The sequence below is a fragment of the Nelusetta ayraudi genome, unplaced genomic scaffold, assembly GCF_046127955.1.
Source record: "Nelusetta ayraudi isolate G7.1 ecotype Tasmania unplaced genomic scaffold, CSIRO-AGI_Nayr_v1 ptg000090l, whole genome shotgun sequence".
In the NCBI taxonomy this organism is placed as follows: Eukaryota; Metazoa; Chordata; class Actinopteri; order Tetraodontiformes; family Monacanthidae; genus Nelusetta; species Nelusetta ayraudi.
In genome coordinates, this window is record NW_027466140.1 from 1,261,167 (window position 1) to 1,277,464 (window position 16,298).

Consider the following 16,298-nt stretch of genomic DNA (forward strand, 5'->3'; position numbering starts at 1 on the left):
TCACATTTTATATTCCTCTTTCACTGCCGGTTTTCTCTCTCTCTCTCTCCACCTTCACTCTCCCTCTGTCTTTGTCCCTCTCTGCGGTGTGTGGGGGACAGCTGCCGGCTACATGAAAACCATTCATCATCGCATCATTTACCATAAAATTATTGACAGCGAGGAGGGCGAGGAGCTTTATTGGCTCCCTCTTACAAGGTTGGACAAAGAGAAAAGTCACACTGCAGCGGGAGGACGGAAAGTTAAATTCATCAGAAAAGGCACCCGATTGTTTTTTGGTGTTGTTGTTTTCTCCTTCATCTTCCTCTTCTTCTTCTACTACTGTCTTTTCTTTTCTTTTTTGGCTCGACATGACCGCTTCCCAGAGAGGAAGATCAGAGAGCAAGACAAGGCAACTGGAAAAAAAAAAAGGGGCCAGGATGGCCAAATAAAGTGATCAAAGCGTGTCTTCCATTTGCCCATGAACGTTCCACTGCGAAATCCCACCTCCTTCCTGCCTCTCTCTCCCTCTCTTTCCCTCTCTCCACGCACACACATTGCCATCTCCATCTGTTCGCCCACTGCACTCGTCCGCCCCCCCAGCCCCTTCCCCTACCTCGTTTCCTCTGCTCTGCTACTCCTCTCTGGCCTTCCTACCCTCAGGGAGGTAAGGTGATCTCCCCGTGCTGGTGTAAGTGACTGGTATTAGTCTCCTTCTCTGTCTGTCTGTTTGATCCCGGCACTAATGACTCCACGGGGACTGGGGTCTGATAATGGGAAATCAATATAGAGAATAGTGCTCCGGAGTGGCCTCACTTAGCTCTCGCTCTTTCACGCCTCAAAGCAAAGTGCCTCAGTGTGTTTGGATGTGCGTGCGTGCGTGTGTCTGTGTGTGTGTGTGTGCGCGCACAGGAGAAGTCAAAGAGTATATCGTGTTTAGGAGAGCATATGTACCAAGAAAACTCCTCCTCCGTGACGCAGGTTTTCAGTATGGCCCCATCATTAAATGGATTTATTTTATTAATTAATGGATATTTTTTATTCCAAACAGATTTATTATCATTATTATTAATAATAAACATAATAATAATGCTATTTTCAAATGTGGATTTTGTATCACAGGGTTAAATTGAAGAGCCTTGCACAATCAATTTGCAAGGCTCAAAAACTATAAAACTACAATGCAAAAATGCAGACTCACTCTCCCTAAAAAGACTCTGCTTTCTTGGAACTTTTCCAGGTTTTGGGAATAATTTTACATTTTATAGAATTAACTGAACACCTGAGTAAGCATCAGTGACTCAAAATGCCCTCTGTGACATCACAAAAGGCTCATTTCCATTTTTTGCTTACATTTTTAGAAGAGCAGATCAGGCCACAGACATAAAAGATGGACTTGGACAGTCAGTCCGGGGGAGCTGATTGACACACTATTGTTTGAAAATATTGGATTTTTTTTTTCCACAATACAAGAACACTGAAAGGTTTTAAAAGCTCATTGGACGGAGCCGCTGGGAGGATGACACGTTTGAGGTCAGCCGGCAGTAATGGGCATGTGTGGCTGTGAATATCTGACTGCATCTAATCGGTCACACTCCTGCGCCTGGGGCCAGACAGGTGGGGCTGGTGGCATGAGCCTGGTGTCCCCCTCCTCCCTCCACCCTCAGGGGCCAGAAGGCCCCGCAAAGCAGGGTGCTGGAGTAGCTCCCTCTGCCAGGCACCAGAGCATCGTGGCTGGTGGCAGCTGGTCCCCTGACCCCCGCCTCCTCCTCCACCCCCTTCCCTTCCACCTCCCTCCCCCGCGTGGGCGCCCTGCGGGCAGGCAACAGGAGGGGTTAGGAGGTCAAGAGGCAGGAGAGAATGGGTGGAACGGTGGCGACACGCGGGATAATCGGCTTTTATGAAGCGCGAGAGGACGCGGGCAGAGGGAGACGGGGAAACGCGCCTCTGACACAATGCGGCCGGCTACAAGCAGTAATGAATTAACACATTAGCGCCACGTCCAGGGGCGTTCGGGGCCACTCAGCTGCGCTTAGCACAAACACTCAGCGGCACACTCGCCTGTCCTGCTCACACACACACACACACACACACACACACACATAAATCAGTCATAAGTCATTAAGGCAACAGCAGTCACACGCACTTATTAATTGCATTAGTCATTTTGTCGATGGCAGGCCCCCGTGCGAAAGCCACCGAGTGTGCTTAGCGGCGAAATATGCCTCAGCAAAAAAACAACACAGCAAAGCAAAACCTCAGAGTTCGACAAAGATTTCATCCAAGAGTTTATCTCGCATTTACCAAACAAAAATTAAGACTAGGCGAAGCCATTAGGATCCTCTCGTACAAAACCAAAGCCGTGCGCTCCATTATCATCAGCCCCAAATGATCCCCATTAATGCTTTAACTGGTTCTCTCACATCCAAGTCCGTCGGCCCGTCCCACGAGCCGCCCGGCCGTGCGGTTACTCACTCCCCTCTCTCCTACTCCTCTCTTCCTCCCCATCCTCCCCCTCGGCCTCCCTCCCCGACTTTAAACCAGCGTGAAGAGGCAGCCATGCGTTCAACCATCAGACAGGCGTACACGATCTGCCCTCAAACGCCAAGTCCGAGCGCGCCGGTTCTGTAAATGCAATAAGAATTTGTTGTTCGCTGAAACAAATATCCACCATATATTTGGCTCAGTTTGGTTGGGTGTTCACATTGTTACTAGCGGGGGCGGAAGAATGAAAAAAAAAAGAAAAAAAAAAAGAAGAAGAAGGCTTCCTTGACTGATTTGTGTACAAGGAAATCACACTGAACGTCTCCTCCATTATTTGATTTTCCCTCCATGTCACAGACATTTGTGATACTGCGTTTATGTCATCAGGAGGCAACGATCTGAGGAGAAGATTTAAGGATGACAACAAGAATTTATTAAAGGCTTCAATTCTTTTTATTTCGTGATATTTCTATGTCATCATAGAGTCGAGCCTGGCACAATTAATTATCCTAAAAAGAAAAAGCTTGGGGGAAAAAGGCATTATTTCACCCTATGCTTGGTTTGGCTTTGTTGGGCCATTGTAAGGGGACAAAAAAAAAAGTCAGTCTTGAAGGAACATGACACACTGTGCGGCCACCTGGCTGGAGGTGTTGTCACTAAATTTGGGAGCGGAATCCATCAACGGCCTTTGCGACATCTGATTGGGCCGATTCCCAGAACTGTTTGAGGACACACTGTCTGCAAAGTGGAGTGATGAAAAAATAAAAAAAATAAATGAAATATTACTAAACTGGACCTTCAAAGATTTTTAAAATGTCACTGTACAATGTTGGGGTGAGGATGACGTGTCAGAGGTCACCTGGCCGGAAGGGGTACATGTGCCTCAGACTACCAGTGTATGTAAAAATTGAATGGACTTTGCATAATATGGTCAGTCAAATCGGGAAAATTATTGGAAAAATGAGAGTAAGAACATTTTTGTGTGATGTTCACATGCAGGGACATTTTACATTATTTATGAGATTTTTAAGAGTTGGCCTTATGAAGTGTGTCTGCACTGAGCGGCGCTCCAGTGGCAGGGCCCTGCGATGATGACCGACATGGGTCCCTGATGGGGGGATCTCATTCCTCTCTTACATCCAACAATCCCACTGAGCATGTCAATATGAAACCTTATCTACCCCACCACCACCTCCCTCCACTCCTCCAGACACACACTGCTGCTCCAACAGCTCGGCTATCCCTCCCATTATGGGCAATCCGGGTTTTGAATTGATATGACCCTCTAAACTGCTGCCTCCGCGCGTGAAGAGACGCGCGCCGCGGTATGGATAAAAGTGTAAATGAGCCTAAATCAAGTCTCGCGACAGTTAAACACATTTCCTCCATATTGCACTCAATGTGAGCGTGATTTACGACAGGGCCGCCGCTGTACGGGAGGCGCGCGGGGGGCTGGAGGGAGGGAGAGAAGGAGGGCAGTAAAGCTTTGTTTACCTAACTTTTAAAAATCAGTCCGCTTGTAAATGTTGTCAGATGGCCGATGCCAGTGTCTTTCAGCTTAATACCACCTATATTAAATAGTTTAAATATTTCATAAGGGCGGGTTTTCTTTTTTTTTTCCAGAGCGAGGGAGGGGAAATCGTTAGCTGCGGTAAAGTTTCATTAACTGGTCCCCATTTCGCTGCGAGGCAAACTCATCTCCTCTTATTGTAATAAAACAATCTCTCCACCTCTCTCCCTCTCTCTCTCTCTCTGGGTGCTGCTCTCCACTCATCTCCCACTTCTCTCCCCCGCCGCCGCCACTTCTCCCCTCCCTCCCTCTCTCACATCATAATAATACACTACATCCCCTTTAAATGCACTATTACTTACCGCTGCCTTTTCATATTGTAACATCACGGGCACTTTAGCGACAATATAAAAGCGTGTCATTCATTATTCAGAAGCAGCCGGCCTCGTCCCCCTTTTAAAAAGTCAGGCGCGCTGCTGAAATTGATAACGGCGAGGAGACGCGCAATAAAAACGCAGCCCCCGGGTACCGAGCTGCAGCCGCGGCCCCCCGATTATGCAGATCAAGTGGTAATTTCTCAAACAAATCGCACTCTTTCACTCTTTTGTTGTCGTTTCTTTTGGGGACTTTTTGAATCATAGTGTCAGCATTTTTATTGCCGGTGGAGGGGGTGGAGGGGAGGGAATGAGGATTGATGCTCGTCTTGATTGATCACGCGCCGCTCCAGGCTCCGCAGAAACACCGTCTTAAAGGCCTAACTACGTTGGCCTCAACCACTTATTGTAACCTCAAGTCTGCTTTTTAAAAGGCCTGTGCGGCGGTTACTCAATGCTATCTTTTTTTCCCTTTCTTCCTTTTTTCACATTTTCTGTTGCAATCATGCGGCAATAAAGGGATCCAGCGCTGTCTTTAACGTTTACGCCGTCCATAAATTCATAAATGCCGGCAGGCGGGCTGGGGCTTCCTCGTGACGCCTTATGAGAAGCCGGTGTGTCTTTGGTATCCCGGCAGGTCACGGCTAATGTGTCATAATCGCTCATAATAGTTGGATTACACCGGATTACTGACACCCAACATCTGCAAGCGGTGGGATCCCGTATGCTCAGAGCGCGCTCGGGGGGATTCACCTCGCAGCGAGTCAGAATATGGGGGGGGGGGGGGGGAATATTTCAAACTTTCATAAGTCACTTTTACTCCATACCGACGGTCAATAGGTTGTTAAGAAATGTTGTATTTTACGTATTCGTTCAACAAGGTTGACGGGGCTTTTTTCCTGATGGAGAATTGTGTTATTTTCCCTTTAATGGCATCGAGAGAAACCTAAAAAACGTTCATAAAAGCTGTCAGCTGTAACAGACCAATTCTCCCCCATCAAAAGCCACCGGTGAGCACACATATGGCGGGGGTGAAGCGGCCAACACCCAGAGTCTGTCCATATTGCCAAACAAACACCTCGGGCCTTGTCCAATCTCATATTGCCTCATAAGACTTTATTGTGAGGGGCGAGGTGCGGCTGCGCAATATTTAAAATATATATTGGATTGCGCACGAGGTCTATTTTTGCATCAGGACTGACTTCTTTTGAGTCGTTTTACGTCATTTGAAATGCACTGTGGGAATTTTACTGCGTCGCTTATGAAAAAGAAAATTAAGACTGCATATAAACTGCGCAAAGAAAATTGGACAGGAAAAAAATAAAACGTTGAAATTCAAACAAATTAGTTCGAAACAAAAATGGGATTTAACTATAGCAAGTCAAGTGGAACCTCTCCGGTGTCACTGAATGAACATTTTTGTCAGTGGCTGGTTAATGTGGTGTAATGTGATACCTTAAAAAGCCACCTGCCGCCTCCAAAGCCGACGCACATTTGTCCTGTCCCTGAGACAAGTTAGTGAAAATGTGATTATCCGGTCACTTTGGGCGCCTGTTACATCAAATCTAAGCGGTAAGCAGCTTTCCGGGCTCAGACACTTTATCTGAGGTAGCCTATGGCCTTCGTTTGTCAGGCCATTTAATGTGGCGCTGGCTACCAGGAACACATATGGCCACGCAGAGCTCAATTGGTGCGGAGATGCGGTGGTAAACATCAATTACCCCGCAGTCATTTTATTCTAAAGGGGAGACGCAATGGCTTTGGTATGTGTGTAATTACGCACTGTTTTTTTTTTCTTTCAATACTTTATCACTCTTTTTCAATACAATTACAATCTGTTCTGTTTTTAAATGGCATTTAAAGTAAACATGTTTCAATTACAGCGCTCCTATATTATAATTATAGGAATTGTAAAAGTGGATTTATTATTTGACATTTAGATCTGGATTTTAATGTGCCCATGCTTTTATTTTGTTCTGCCTGGTTGCAGCTTTAAACGACGTTTCAGCACTAGACAACCATGTACACGCAGACTTAAAAAAAAAAAAGAAAGAAAGAAAGAAAGAAAATGCAGCCCTCAAAACATTTGGTGACAGTGAGAAAAGAAAATGCTGACTGAATGCAGAGTAACGTGACTGATAATTCTCCATTTTTGTTCCTTTTAAAAACGTTTGTGGCAAAATGCTGTTCAGCAGTTTTCAAATAACACAGAGTGAGACGGCTGACAGCTAAAAGAAAGGATGTGCGCACTTTGGCTCTTGGAAAAGTGGCAAAAGCATCGCTTCATCAGCGTACGATATGCGCGCAATCGCCCCCCACACCCACCCCTCCTCCTTTTTTTTCCCATCTGACATCATCTGTCACTTAAACATATCGAAGTGTCCACAGTGAACGCGCTTATGGGCGCGTGCGTACACACTGACAGATGACAGAAAGAAAAAAAAACATCGTTTGGCCCAAAGGATAAAATACTTCACGTTCGTCACCAAGACGCCTGTAATGAAAAACGATGTCCTGGAGATCACGGCTACATTTTTCTTTTCCTTTCTTTAAAAAAAAAAGAAAAAGAAAAGGCAACTTCCATAAAGTTGTCACTTCCCTTCTTCTTTCCCCATCTCTTATCACAAGGACGGAGAGAACAAGAAAAAATGTGTCTCGAAATGATGAGTATTTATGCCCAAACAATGAAAATACAATATTAGCTATATGCATATATGGGATGACGCCCGTTTGTATGTTGTAGTTATGCCAAACGGTGGGCCTATACCCCCAACCCACCCCCACCAACATTCAATCAGTCACTCCGGTGCCAGCCAATGAACGGTGGAGGACGGAGGCAGGAGGACGGAGTTGCTAGACTGAGCGCTTTAACGCGCCGAGCAGGAGGAGCAGGAGGAGGAGGAGGAGGAGGAGGAGGAGGACAGAGCGTCACATCTCCACGAACGCCCATCAAACTTTGAGCCACGGCGTGAGGAGGAGAGGAGCCATTCCTCCGGAAAGAGGCCTGCTGGAGACTGACGCGGTCCGGACGCTGGACCGAGCCATGGACGCACTGGCAGCGACGCCTCGTCACACTTCTACCCCGCTGTGACTCCCTCCAACCCCCGTCAACATCCCGTCAAGTTTGGTTGTTTTGTTTTTTTTTTTCTTTCCCGCGTCTCTCTCCCTCCCTTCCTCCATCCTCTCCGCGAGATCGACGACGGGAATGGAGCAAGAAGCACCAAGCGCCGCGAGCCCTCCGCCGAAGCCGGCCCAGCACGAGCCCATCAGCTTCGGCATCGACCAGATCCTCGGGGCCGGAAGCGAGCCGGAAAGCGGCCGCACGGCCGGTCGACAGAGCGGATCCGACGTGAGCACCGGGGCGGCGGACGGTTACTACAGTTTGGGGAGCCCCACCGCGGCCAGCGCGCCGTCCTACACCGCGCTGTCCATCTCCCTCTCCGGTATTATGCCGCCGATGGAGGCTTCCGTCTCGTACGGCGAGAACAGGAGTCTGGGCAGCCGGGGCGTGATCCGTGTGCCGGCTCACAGACCCATGGCGGGCCCTGGACCTCCGAACCCGGTGCAGAGCGCGGTGCCTGGGTTCGGAGGACTGTGCTTCCCGTGGATAGGGAACAGGTTCGCCAAGGACAGGATATCAGGTGGGTCAGCACGGTGCGACACACTGCGCGGCTTCTCTGGATTCATGTTTTAGTGTTTTTGGATTGTGAGAGCTCAGAAAAACACAACCACGGTGTCAAAGTGTCAGACTGCTCACAGCCAAATGAAGTGATTTAAAAAGAAGTATTTAATTTAAAAATATATATATATGTTTTATCGTTTGTTATTATGTTAAATAACAAAGCTATAATTATAGAGTATTATTATTATTTAAATAATTTATAGAATACACATTTACAGAATAAGGCGTCACACTGTGTTGCTCTCTTCACTCACGTTTAATATATCACCTAACATTGCAAGTTTTTTTTTTATTGTAATCACAATTGGAATGATGTGTCAACAATAAAGTTAAATAATTTGAATTTATTTTAATGATTTTAATAAACACATAGAAGAAATAAACCCCTGGACAATCAATTTAGGCCTCCTAGTTCCCATAACATGTATTAATGAAAGAGTATCTATTCTGGCCCTGTATTTTTTTTTCTCTATTAAGGAAATTGTTTTTTTTGTTTTTTTTGTTGTTTTTTTGGTTTTTGTTTTGTTTTGTTTTTTAAAGAAAAACCGCAACAAAAAAAAAATTAAAACTGTTTTGGAGGAGTGTATCATACAAAATACACAAACGGTTGATCAAGAAAGACCTTCTTTTAACTACGGGCCAATAATAAGAAGATAATAATCAGGCCAACAGGCCAAATGTCCTCTGTAATTATCACGATTCCCAGAGTATCTGTTTCTGTGATGAGTAGCCTATTTTTTTTTTTATTATTCATAATTGTCCTTTCTCCAACTTTGACCAGACTCATATTTCTCAATAAATTTCTACTCCTATTTTTCACACGGGGCTTACACAGTCTAAACGGGGAATTGTTGTCAAACAGGGCGGATATCTGTGATATATGGCCTTAAATTTCCATACAGAGTAGGAAGTGAATTAATCCGTTTGCTGCTGGATGAAATCTCATCTTCCCCTCACCGGTGTTCCCCCCTTTTTTTCTGTTTCCCTCCCTGCAGCGGCTCTGGTGCCGTTCGCCGTGACGCGGCGGATAGGACACCCGTACCAGAACCGGACGCCCCCCAAACGGAAAAAGCCCCGCACGTCCTTCTCGAGGGTCCAGATCTGCGAGCTGGAGAAGAGATTCCACCGGCAGAAGTACCTGGCCAGCGCCGAGCGCGCGGCCCTGGCCAAGAGTCTTAAAATGACGGACGCGCAAGTCAAGACCTGGTTCCAGAACCGCAGGACCAAGTGGAGGTCGGTATGGAGTTTGCAGCAGGAGAGTTTATTTTAATGATTCCTCACCTGCACTGCGTTCCAGGTCCGGTTCGGGATAATTTAGTCCGGACCGTCTTATTGGTCCTGTTTCTAAACTCAAAATGTTTGACAGGCGAGCCTCCGCGCAATTTCCTGTTAATTGACCTGGTCGACACGGAAGAGGAAATGACCGACCTCTTATTGATTATTAATTTCCCCTACGAGATTGTTTTAAAATCTGTGCAATCTATTTTTTTTAATTCAGCTTTATTGTTTGTTTTTTCGTTTAGAGGAAGCAACAAAAAAAAAGAAAGCCATTTGATGTTTGTCCTAATTCACATTCTAAATTACCAGTCTTTTTTTTAACGTATCCTTTGTTTTATTTATGATGCATTATTTACATGACAAATTTAGAATTTTATTGCCGACCATGAATTTTTAATTATTCATTATTATACCCTTTTTTCACCGCCTTCCGTCTTCTTTCAGGAGACAGACAGCCGAGGAGAGGGAAGCGGAGCGTCAGCAGGCCAATCGCCTCATCCTGCAGCTGCAGCAGTCCGCCCTCCAGAAGTCCCTCAGCGAATCAGCGGTGTCAGACCCACTGTGTGCCCATAACTCCTCCCTGTACGCCCTGCAGAACCTCCAACCCTGGGCCGAGGAAAGGGAGTAGGGCCACACAGCGCGCTCTTTATCAATAAGTATTCTTCTCTGTCCCCGGGGGAAGATGGTCAGGCCCGCTGCGGTTCATCTGAGGACAACCTAAATGGTTTTTAAATCCATGAAATGGAGAAAAAAAAAATGATGGAACAGAGTGGGCGGGGGCGGGGACCTGAAGGATGCCTCACACTTGATAAGTGGATGTGAAAGATGGACCAGAGATGATGGTGAGTGAAGCTGAAATCTTTCTGGAATGGAACTTTGCGAAACTTGCAACTGTGGAGAATCCACAAGATTCCAAGAATCCAAAAAGAGAGCAGAATTTTGTGATTTGAAAATACCCTGTCTGTCCTGCAGACTTGTCTCATGCTTTATTTTTTTCTTTTAAGTGGAATAAGACTCAGTCGGAAATTTGCCCTTTAGATCTGGAAAGGGCAAATATACTCCACAGCGGGGCGCAATGTGATTGTTTTGTGAAAGTTTCCTTTTTTTGCAACAAAGTCATCTCGACGATCAGAGAAAATCACTTTTGCGACATTCTGAAAAGGCCAGTAAGGGCCACTTAAAAAAAAAAAAAAAACAATTCACAGGATTATATTATAATTGTGTTTTGAAGTTTTAAACTGATTTCTTGCTATTTTATGAAAACACAGAACAAAAGTGTTTTCGCAGAAATAAAGAAAAAAGCAGATTCAAGCATCTTGATGTGTGCACAACACCTGGATGAATTGGGATTGGATGCAACAACATTTTTAACCATGAGAAAAAGCCCAAAGTATTGTATTACGGATAGAAACCTTACATGAGCGGTAATAAAAATGGGGAAACAGATGTCAGGATTAAAGTAGGGGGGGGGGGGGGGAGTGAAAAATATGAAAAAGGCTGTAAGTTGGGCAATAAAGGGAGTGATGCATGTTCGGTGATGATGTTTTCTGTTTGTTTCATATGCACATTATCTTGCTTTATTTGTGGGCCTCTCCCTCTGGGACCCAGGCAGAAAAAATGTACAACATTTTTTGTACTTTCATTGTAAATGTGTAAATAACACTATAAATTGTTCTTGTGGCTCTATTTTCTTTCCTTTTTTGCCCATGCTTTTTGTGGTGCAGCATTAAAAAGTTTAGTTCAAGGCAATTGTTTAATTAAAAAAAAAAAGCTCTAAAAGCAAGAATGTAAAGAAATGCAAAGAAAAAATAGCAGCCACTGACAACTTTTGTTTCCTGAAAAGTTTATTGATAAATATAATGATTTTATACAATATTTAAATACACACAGCATTTCACTGGGACAGTTTCAAGCCATCTAATTTGTCTTTCTGTCTGTCCGTCTGTCTAGAGCCGAGCTGCAACCCAACTCAGTGAGGATTTTGTTAATTTGTTTTTTTTTTCTTGATTACACAAGCACAGTGCAGAGCAGCACAGTGAATGGGCATGACAGCAAATCATTTACAACCGTGTCGCTCGGATCCCTCTCCGTCAAAGTGATGGCTCCTGTTTAAAACATGGCTTCCATTCCTTCCGTCAGTAAAAAGTTCACTTTTGTCTATTTCTCATTTTATTCACTTTTTCATTCCCGCTCCCTCTGCCTGTCCCTCCCTCACAGTGAAAGGTTCGGTCACGCCGAGTTTCTTTTTTTATTTGACAGACGGAACCAGTGATGAAACTCTCCTCCTGAAGCCCCAGAGCTGAACGAGTGTCCAGGAACATGCTAGATTACATTATTCAGGCAAAGAAAATAGAAAAAAAAACAACATAACATCAAGACATAATCCCAACACATGCATGTCCCCGCGCCTGCATCTCTCTAAACCCCCCTTTTAAACTGACACCCTCACTTTTTTTTAAAAAAACGATAGAATAATTGCATTTATCGTTGATTTGACGGAATAATATGCAGAGAATCAGAAAAAAAAACAGGGACAGGAATGAGTCTTTACATCCAGAAGCCAAGGAGAACAACAGTCAAATATCTACAGTCGGGTCGGTACAACACTGAAACACTGCCGGACACCACTGGAACTCACACGGACGGACTCACAAACAAACGGGGGGGTTTGGATGAAGCTGCCGACAGATAAAACATCCACAACCTGGATGAGGTCAAATCAAACCAGCCCTGCTCGCCTCAAAGCAGCGGGGGGGCGTATTGCCAGCAGGCGTTGGCTCCTGCTGCTGCTCATGCGACATGATATTGCTCACATTTAGTCGTTTGTAAAACACAAAAGTCATGATAACGACGGGTGGTCATTTAGGCCTGGGATGCACAGAGCTGCCGCTGGTTTGACGTCAGCTGCGAAGCATCTTCCAGGCCTGCCGGACCCGCCTGGCGATGTGGATGAGCAGACAGATTTCATGGAAATGTTTGGCCGCGAGGGCCAGAACCAGCATTTTTTTACACAACGTCCCAGTAACTGCAACGACAAGCGACAAACACGGCAGACGGAGACAAAGTAGCCAGGCAGCAAGAGGTCAAAGGAAAAGTCTCAGGAATTTTTGGGTTTTTTTTGTTGGTTTTTTAACGCATCTGAGACGTCTTCCACGCACTCCAGCTGTCCCACGCATTCAGCTTGGTTGAAACGAGGCCTCCTTCTCCATTTTCTTCCTCCTTGTTCTCCTCCTCCCGCCCTCTCTGCTCGCTCACCCCACGCGTCGTCTCACTGTTGCCGGCAGTCTAGATGACATTTTCAAAAAGCTGCAGAGACCTCATGATGTTTTCGTCCTGCACGAGAAAAGATGACAAAATGAGGCACAGGCTGAGTGGAAGAACAGATCTCATCCGAGAACGAGCGTTTAATTCGGTTTACTGGCCACTAGGGGGCAGTCAAAGGCCGTAAAAATATCCGAGGCAACAAGCGCTTCGGTTTAAAAAGCTGCAGAGATCATCTTTTAAAGCCATTACAGTGAGACTAGTAAGGCAGAGAGACAGATGGGTGCAAAAACAGAACAGCCACACTGGGGATGTGGGTCTATGACAGTAAAATGGAAATTACCTCTTGACATGACAGGATGAATTCATCCAGAGTGACAACACCATCTCTGTTTTTGTCCATTTTCTGCAGAGAGAAAAACACGCGTCGTCATTTCTTTTGTGTAAAGAGACATTCGCTGAACTCGCACTTAAATAGAAAACTGAGGAGGAAGAAAAACAAAGAGAAGCCCACAGCTTTTACTGCAGGAACACTAAAACTGTGTCAGTCAGCGTGTTTGTGTTCTAGAGTTATTGCAGTGCTATATGTCTTGCCTGCCTTCCTTGTGTGTACAACTAAGACAATACAGGGCCGAGGCGCGTCACCTGAAAGAAGGCATCCACGTGTTGTTTGGGTGCGTCGGTCTTCAGGACGGGGTAGGTGTACTTCCCCATCATGTCGTATATTGCTCGTACGATGTCCGTCATCTCCTGTGAGGAGCACATGGGTGGAGAAATGACGTTGAAAGTGTGAGAAAGACACAATGACGCACAACGCTGGAGGTATTTCAAGCCTGGATTCTTGAAGAGCCGTCCTGAAAAGCCCCATTCTGAATCATTTCGGTTTCTGAAAGAAGAACCAATTAGGTGGGGGGAACCTACGACCGGGATGTGTTATAAAGTGTTGCTCCTTGCAACAACAGGAAGCCTCGGCCTCCACTGCCACGACTGAGGGAATCTGATTGGTCCATGAAAAAATTCACTAACAGAACTTGTATTCCATTATTTTAAAAGTGTACATTCATTCATTCATTCATTTCAGGCGGCTATATGCGATCTCATTTCACCACTAGATGTCAGTTTTGCTCTGCCTGTGCACCGCTGCAAACAGACTGCCTGCACTAAACCTCTACTGAGCAAACAAGGACATCAACAAAGTCAAGTGATAAAGTAGCTACAAAATTGCAGTCGCAATATAATATTCTATCGTCTTGTTTCGCAGTGAATTACAATTTAGTCACCTCAGCAGGATAAACTGTTAGCTTTGAACAGCGTGTGTTCCTGTTTTTTGCTGCGCTGCTGCAACCTTGTGGCTCGCCCAGCCGGTTAATAAGGAGCAGGTGGGAAACACGCACACACACACAAACAAGGACGATGGGTGATGCGACTTTCCACTCCAGAAGTCATGATGCCAGTCACGGCGAAACGTTTTTTGGTCAGCAAACCAACCTCTTTGTTGATGTATCCATCTCTGTTGATATCATAGAGGTTGAAGGTCCACTGGAGCTTCTCAGTGACCGTGCCCCTCAACAGGATGGACAGAGCCGTCACAAAGTCCTGGTGGAGACACACAGCAGGAAGAGAAGTCAATGTGTGGGAGACCGAACTCAATATTAACTTAAGCAAATAAGAAAGAGAAGCAAACCTCAAACTTTATGGAGCCAGAATGTCCTGAGTCAAAGGCGTTGAACAGGAAGTGTGCGTAGGTGCTGGCATCTGGGTGTCACAAAGGAGGGAAACAGTCAGTTGAGTGACAAGAGAGACACGCACAGCACAGCACAGCACAGCACAGTACAGACTCAGTTTGTACCTCCGTGTGGAAAGAACTGGGCGTAGATCTGCTTGAAGGTTTCCTCGTTCACCACACCACTGGGACACTCCTGCACAGAGGGGAGGTGGGGGCGGGGGGCGGGTGCAGGGAAAAACAGGGTGAGGATGCTGAGGACGCAGAGGAGTCAAGCAGAAGCCAAATGGACCAACCGGAAGTGTGCGACAAGCTAATGAAAGCTGTTGTCCCCATGCGGCTGAAACCCACTGCAGTTGCTAATTATGACCATCTATCTGTGGTGGCACTGTTGAGTCAAGTTTAATTCTGTCACGCCAAATTCGCCAAAAGGAACACATTATTTAACCCTTAAATAATGTGGATGGTCCAATGTGACCCATTTTTAGATAAGATAACAGTGAAAACACCCTAAACATTTATCCCCTGACTTTAAGTTGACTCCGATTGGGTCAAATGTCAACTCTTTGTTGAAAAGTAGCTTGTTCTCAGTATATTATGACCATCACAGTACAGGTGAACTGCTCTTTCCTGCCACTACACCATTATAATGTAACTACCCGTGTAAAAAATGCTGAATTAATTGGTAAGTCTTCATTTAGCATGGACACACAAAGAGTTTGGCCCTCGCCCAGTGACTCACATTCTTGAAGCCTCTGTAGAGCACTTGGAGCTCTCTCTTGCTGAAGTTGGTTTGAGCCTCCAGCTGCTCGAGGCCCTCCGGCCGGTGGCACACCATGGTCATCTCCAGGTCATCGTCGATTTTGTCTGAGGAAACACACACGACCGTAGTACATGCTGGTTAACACACCACTGCTTGGCATTGAAATTAGGAAAACAGAATCTCATCTCTCGGTTCCAAACGGGTCAAGATGGAAATTGTCGGAGAACGTAATGATCCAGTCATATCATCTGTGCAAGTTTCGGATTTTTTTTCATGGGATGTCATTTTTTTTTTTTTTTCCATAAAAAGGCTCTGGCGGTGATGAGGAAGGGGAGGATGGGAGGTAGAGGTCAGTCTAATAGCTCTGCCATCTCCAGCTCACTTGTCCTTTGATGAACAACTCATTACTCTGCTCGCTGGAGGGGAGGGAGGAGAGAGGACAGACCATTACACACACACACACACACACACACACACACACACACACACACACATGCACGCACGTACACACACACACAGAGCCCTTCCAGGTGACCATGATACCGACTCTCTCCGTTCTATTCCAAACATATACAAGGGCTCCCTAGAGCAGATCCATAATGTACTAATTATTCATACCCTTATAAAAAAGTGCATCATTGCATAAGGTCAGTGATGACGGCTCAGTTTATGACTGAGGCCATAATATGCAGCCATAAAATGCCAGAACATGGCACTGCAGTGATACCAGCTGGATGAAAATAATGTTTTACAGCTCGCCAGGAGTCCAGTTTATTCGCTTCAGCACTGCCAGTATTGGCCTGCAGGACACTGCAGACAAGTAGGTTGCAACTCCTTCTCAACTGAAGAGCCAGAGAACGAGATCCTTTGGTCTTTCATGATTTGGAGTCATCCACAGTCCAGAAGAAGAAACATCATCAGACACTCATCAGAGCAGCTGGACCCTCAGTGCTCTGTAAAGTTTTACTGCTGTTTTAGCTCTAAGTTTCAGGTCAGTCATGACTCGGTGGTCAGAACCAAGCTGCCATTTAAAGTCACTGTAATAGACCTAATAGTCCTTTTAAACTTATGAGGGCTTAATGAAGGTTAAGGTTAAGAATTAGATCAGAGCGATGACATAAGCAGCATCCTTGAGCAACAGCGTAATCCAAAATTAGAATATATTAATTGTGTGGTTTTTTTTAAACATTTCCCTCGTTAACCGTTATTGCATCGAGTAAAATGTCTGCAGGAGGAGCTGACAG

At 45.6% G+C, this 16,298-nt stretch overlaps 2 protein-coding genes across 3 annotated transcripts in view; one reads left to right on the plus strand and one right to left on the minus strand.

Annotated features, from left to right (window-relative positions):
- The first annotated feature begins 6,546 nt into the window (after positions 1-6,546).
- tlx3a (T cell leukemia homeobox 3a) lies at positions 6,547-10,981 on the plus strand. Its single transcript, XM_076046647.1, has 3 exons — positions 6,547-7,988; positions 9,025-9,262; positions 9,752-10,981. Exons 1-3 carry the CDS (start codon positions 7,553-7,555, stop codon positions 9,933-9,935), a joined length of 858 nt encoding a protein of 285 aa, XP_075902762.1. The 5' UTR covers positions 6,547-7,552; the 3' UTR covers positions 9,936-10,981.
- A 1,270-nt stretch (positions 10,982-12,251) lies between these two features.
- The window catches only part of kcnip1a (Kv channel interacting protein 1 a), a 42,331-nt gene continuing 38,284 nt past the window's right edge, over positions 12,252-16,298 (minus strand). For both annotated transcript variants that reach the window (XM_076046648.1, XM_076046649.1), the window contains 7 exons: positions 15,034-15,158; positions 14,418-14,487; positions 14,253-14,323; positions 14,057-14,164; positions 13,214-13,318; positions 12,912-12,974; positions 12,252-12,640 (listed from right to left, as the gene is read on the minus strand). In XM_076046648.1, the coding sequence (XP_075902763.1) occupies positions 12,593-12,640; positions 12,912-12,974; positions 13,214-13,318; positions 14,057-14,164; positions 14,253-14,323; positions 14,418-14,487; positions 15,034-15,158 (590 nt within the window). In that variant the 3' untranslated portion in view covers positions 12,252-12,592. The remainder of the gene's footprint in view (positions 12,641-12,911; positions 12,975-13,213; positions 13,319-14,056; positions 14,165-14,252; positions 14,324-14,417; positions 14,488-15,033; positions 15,159-16,298) is intronic.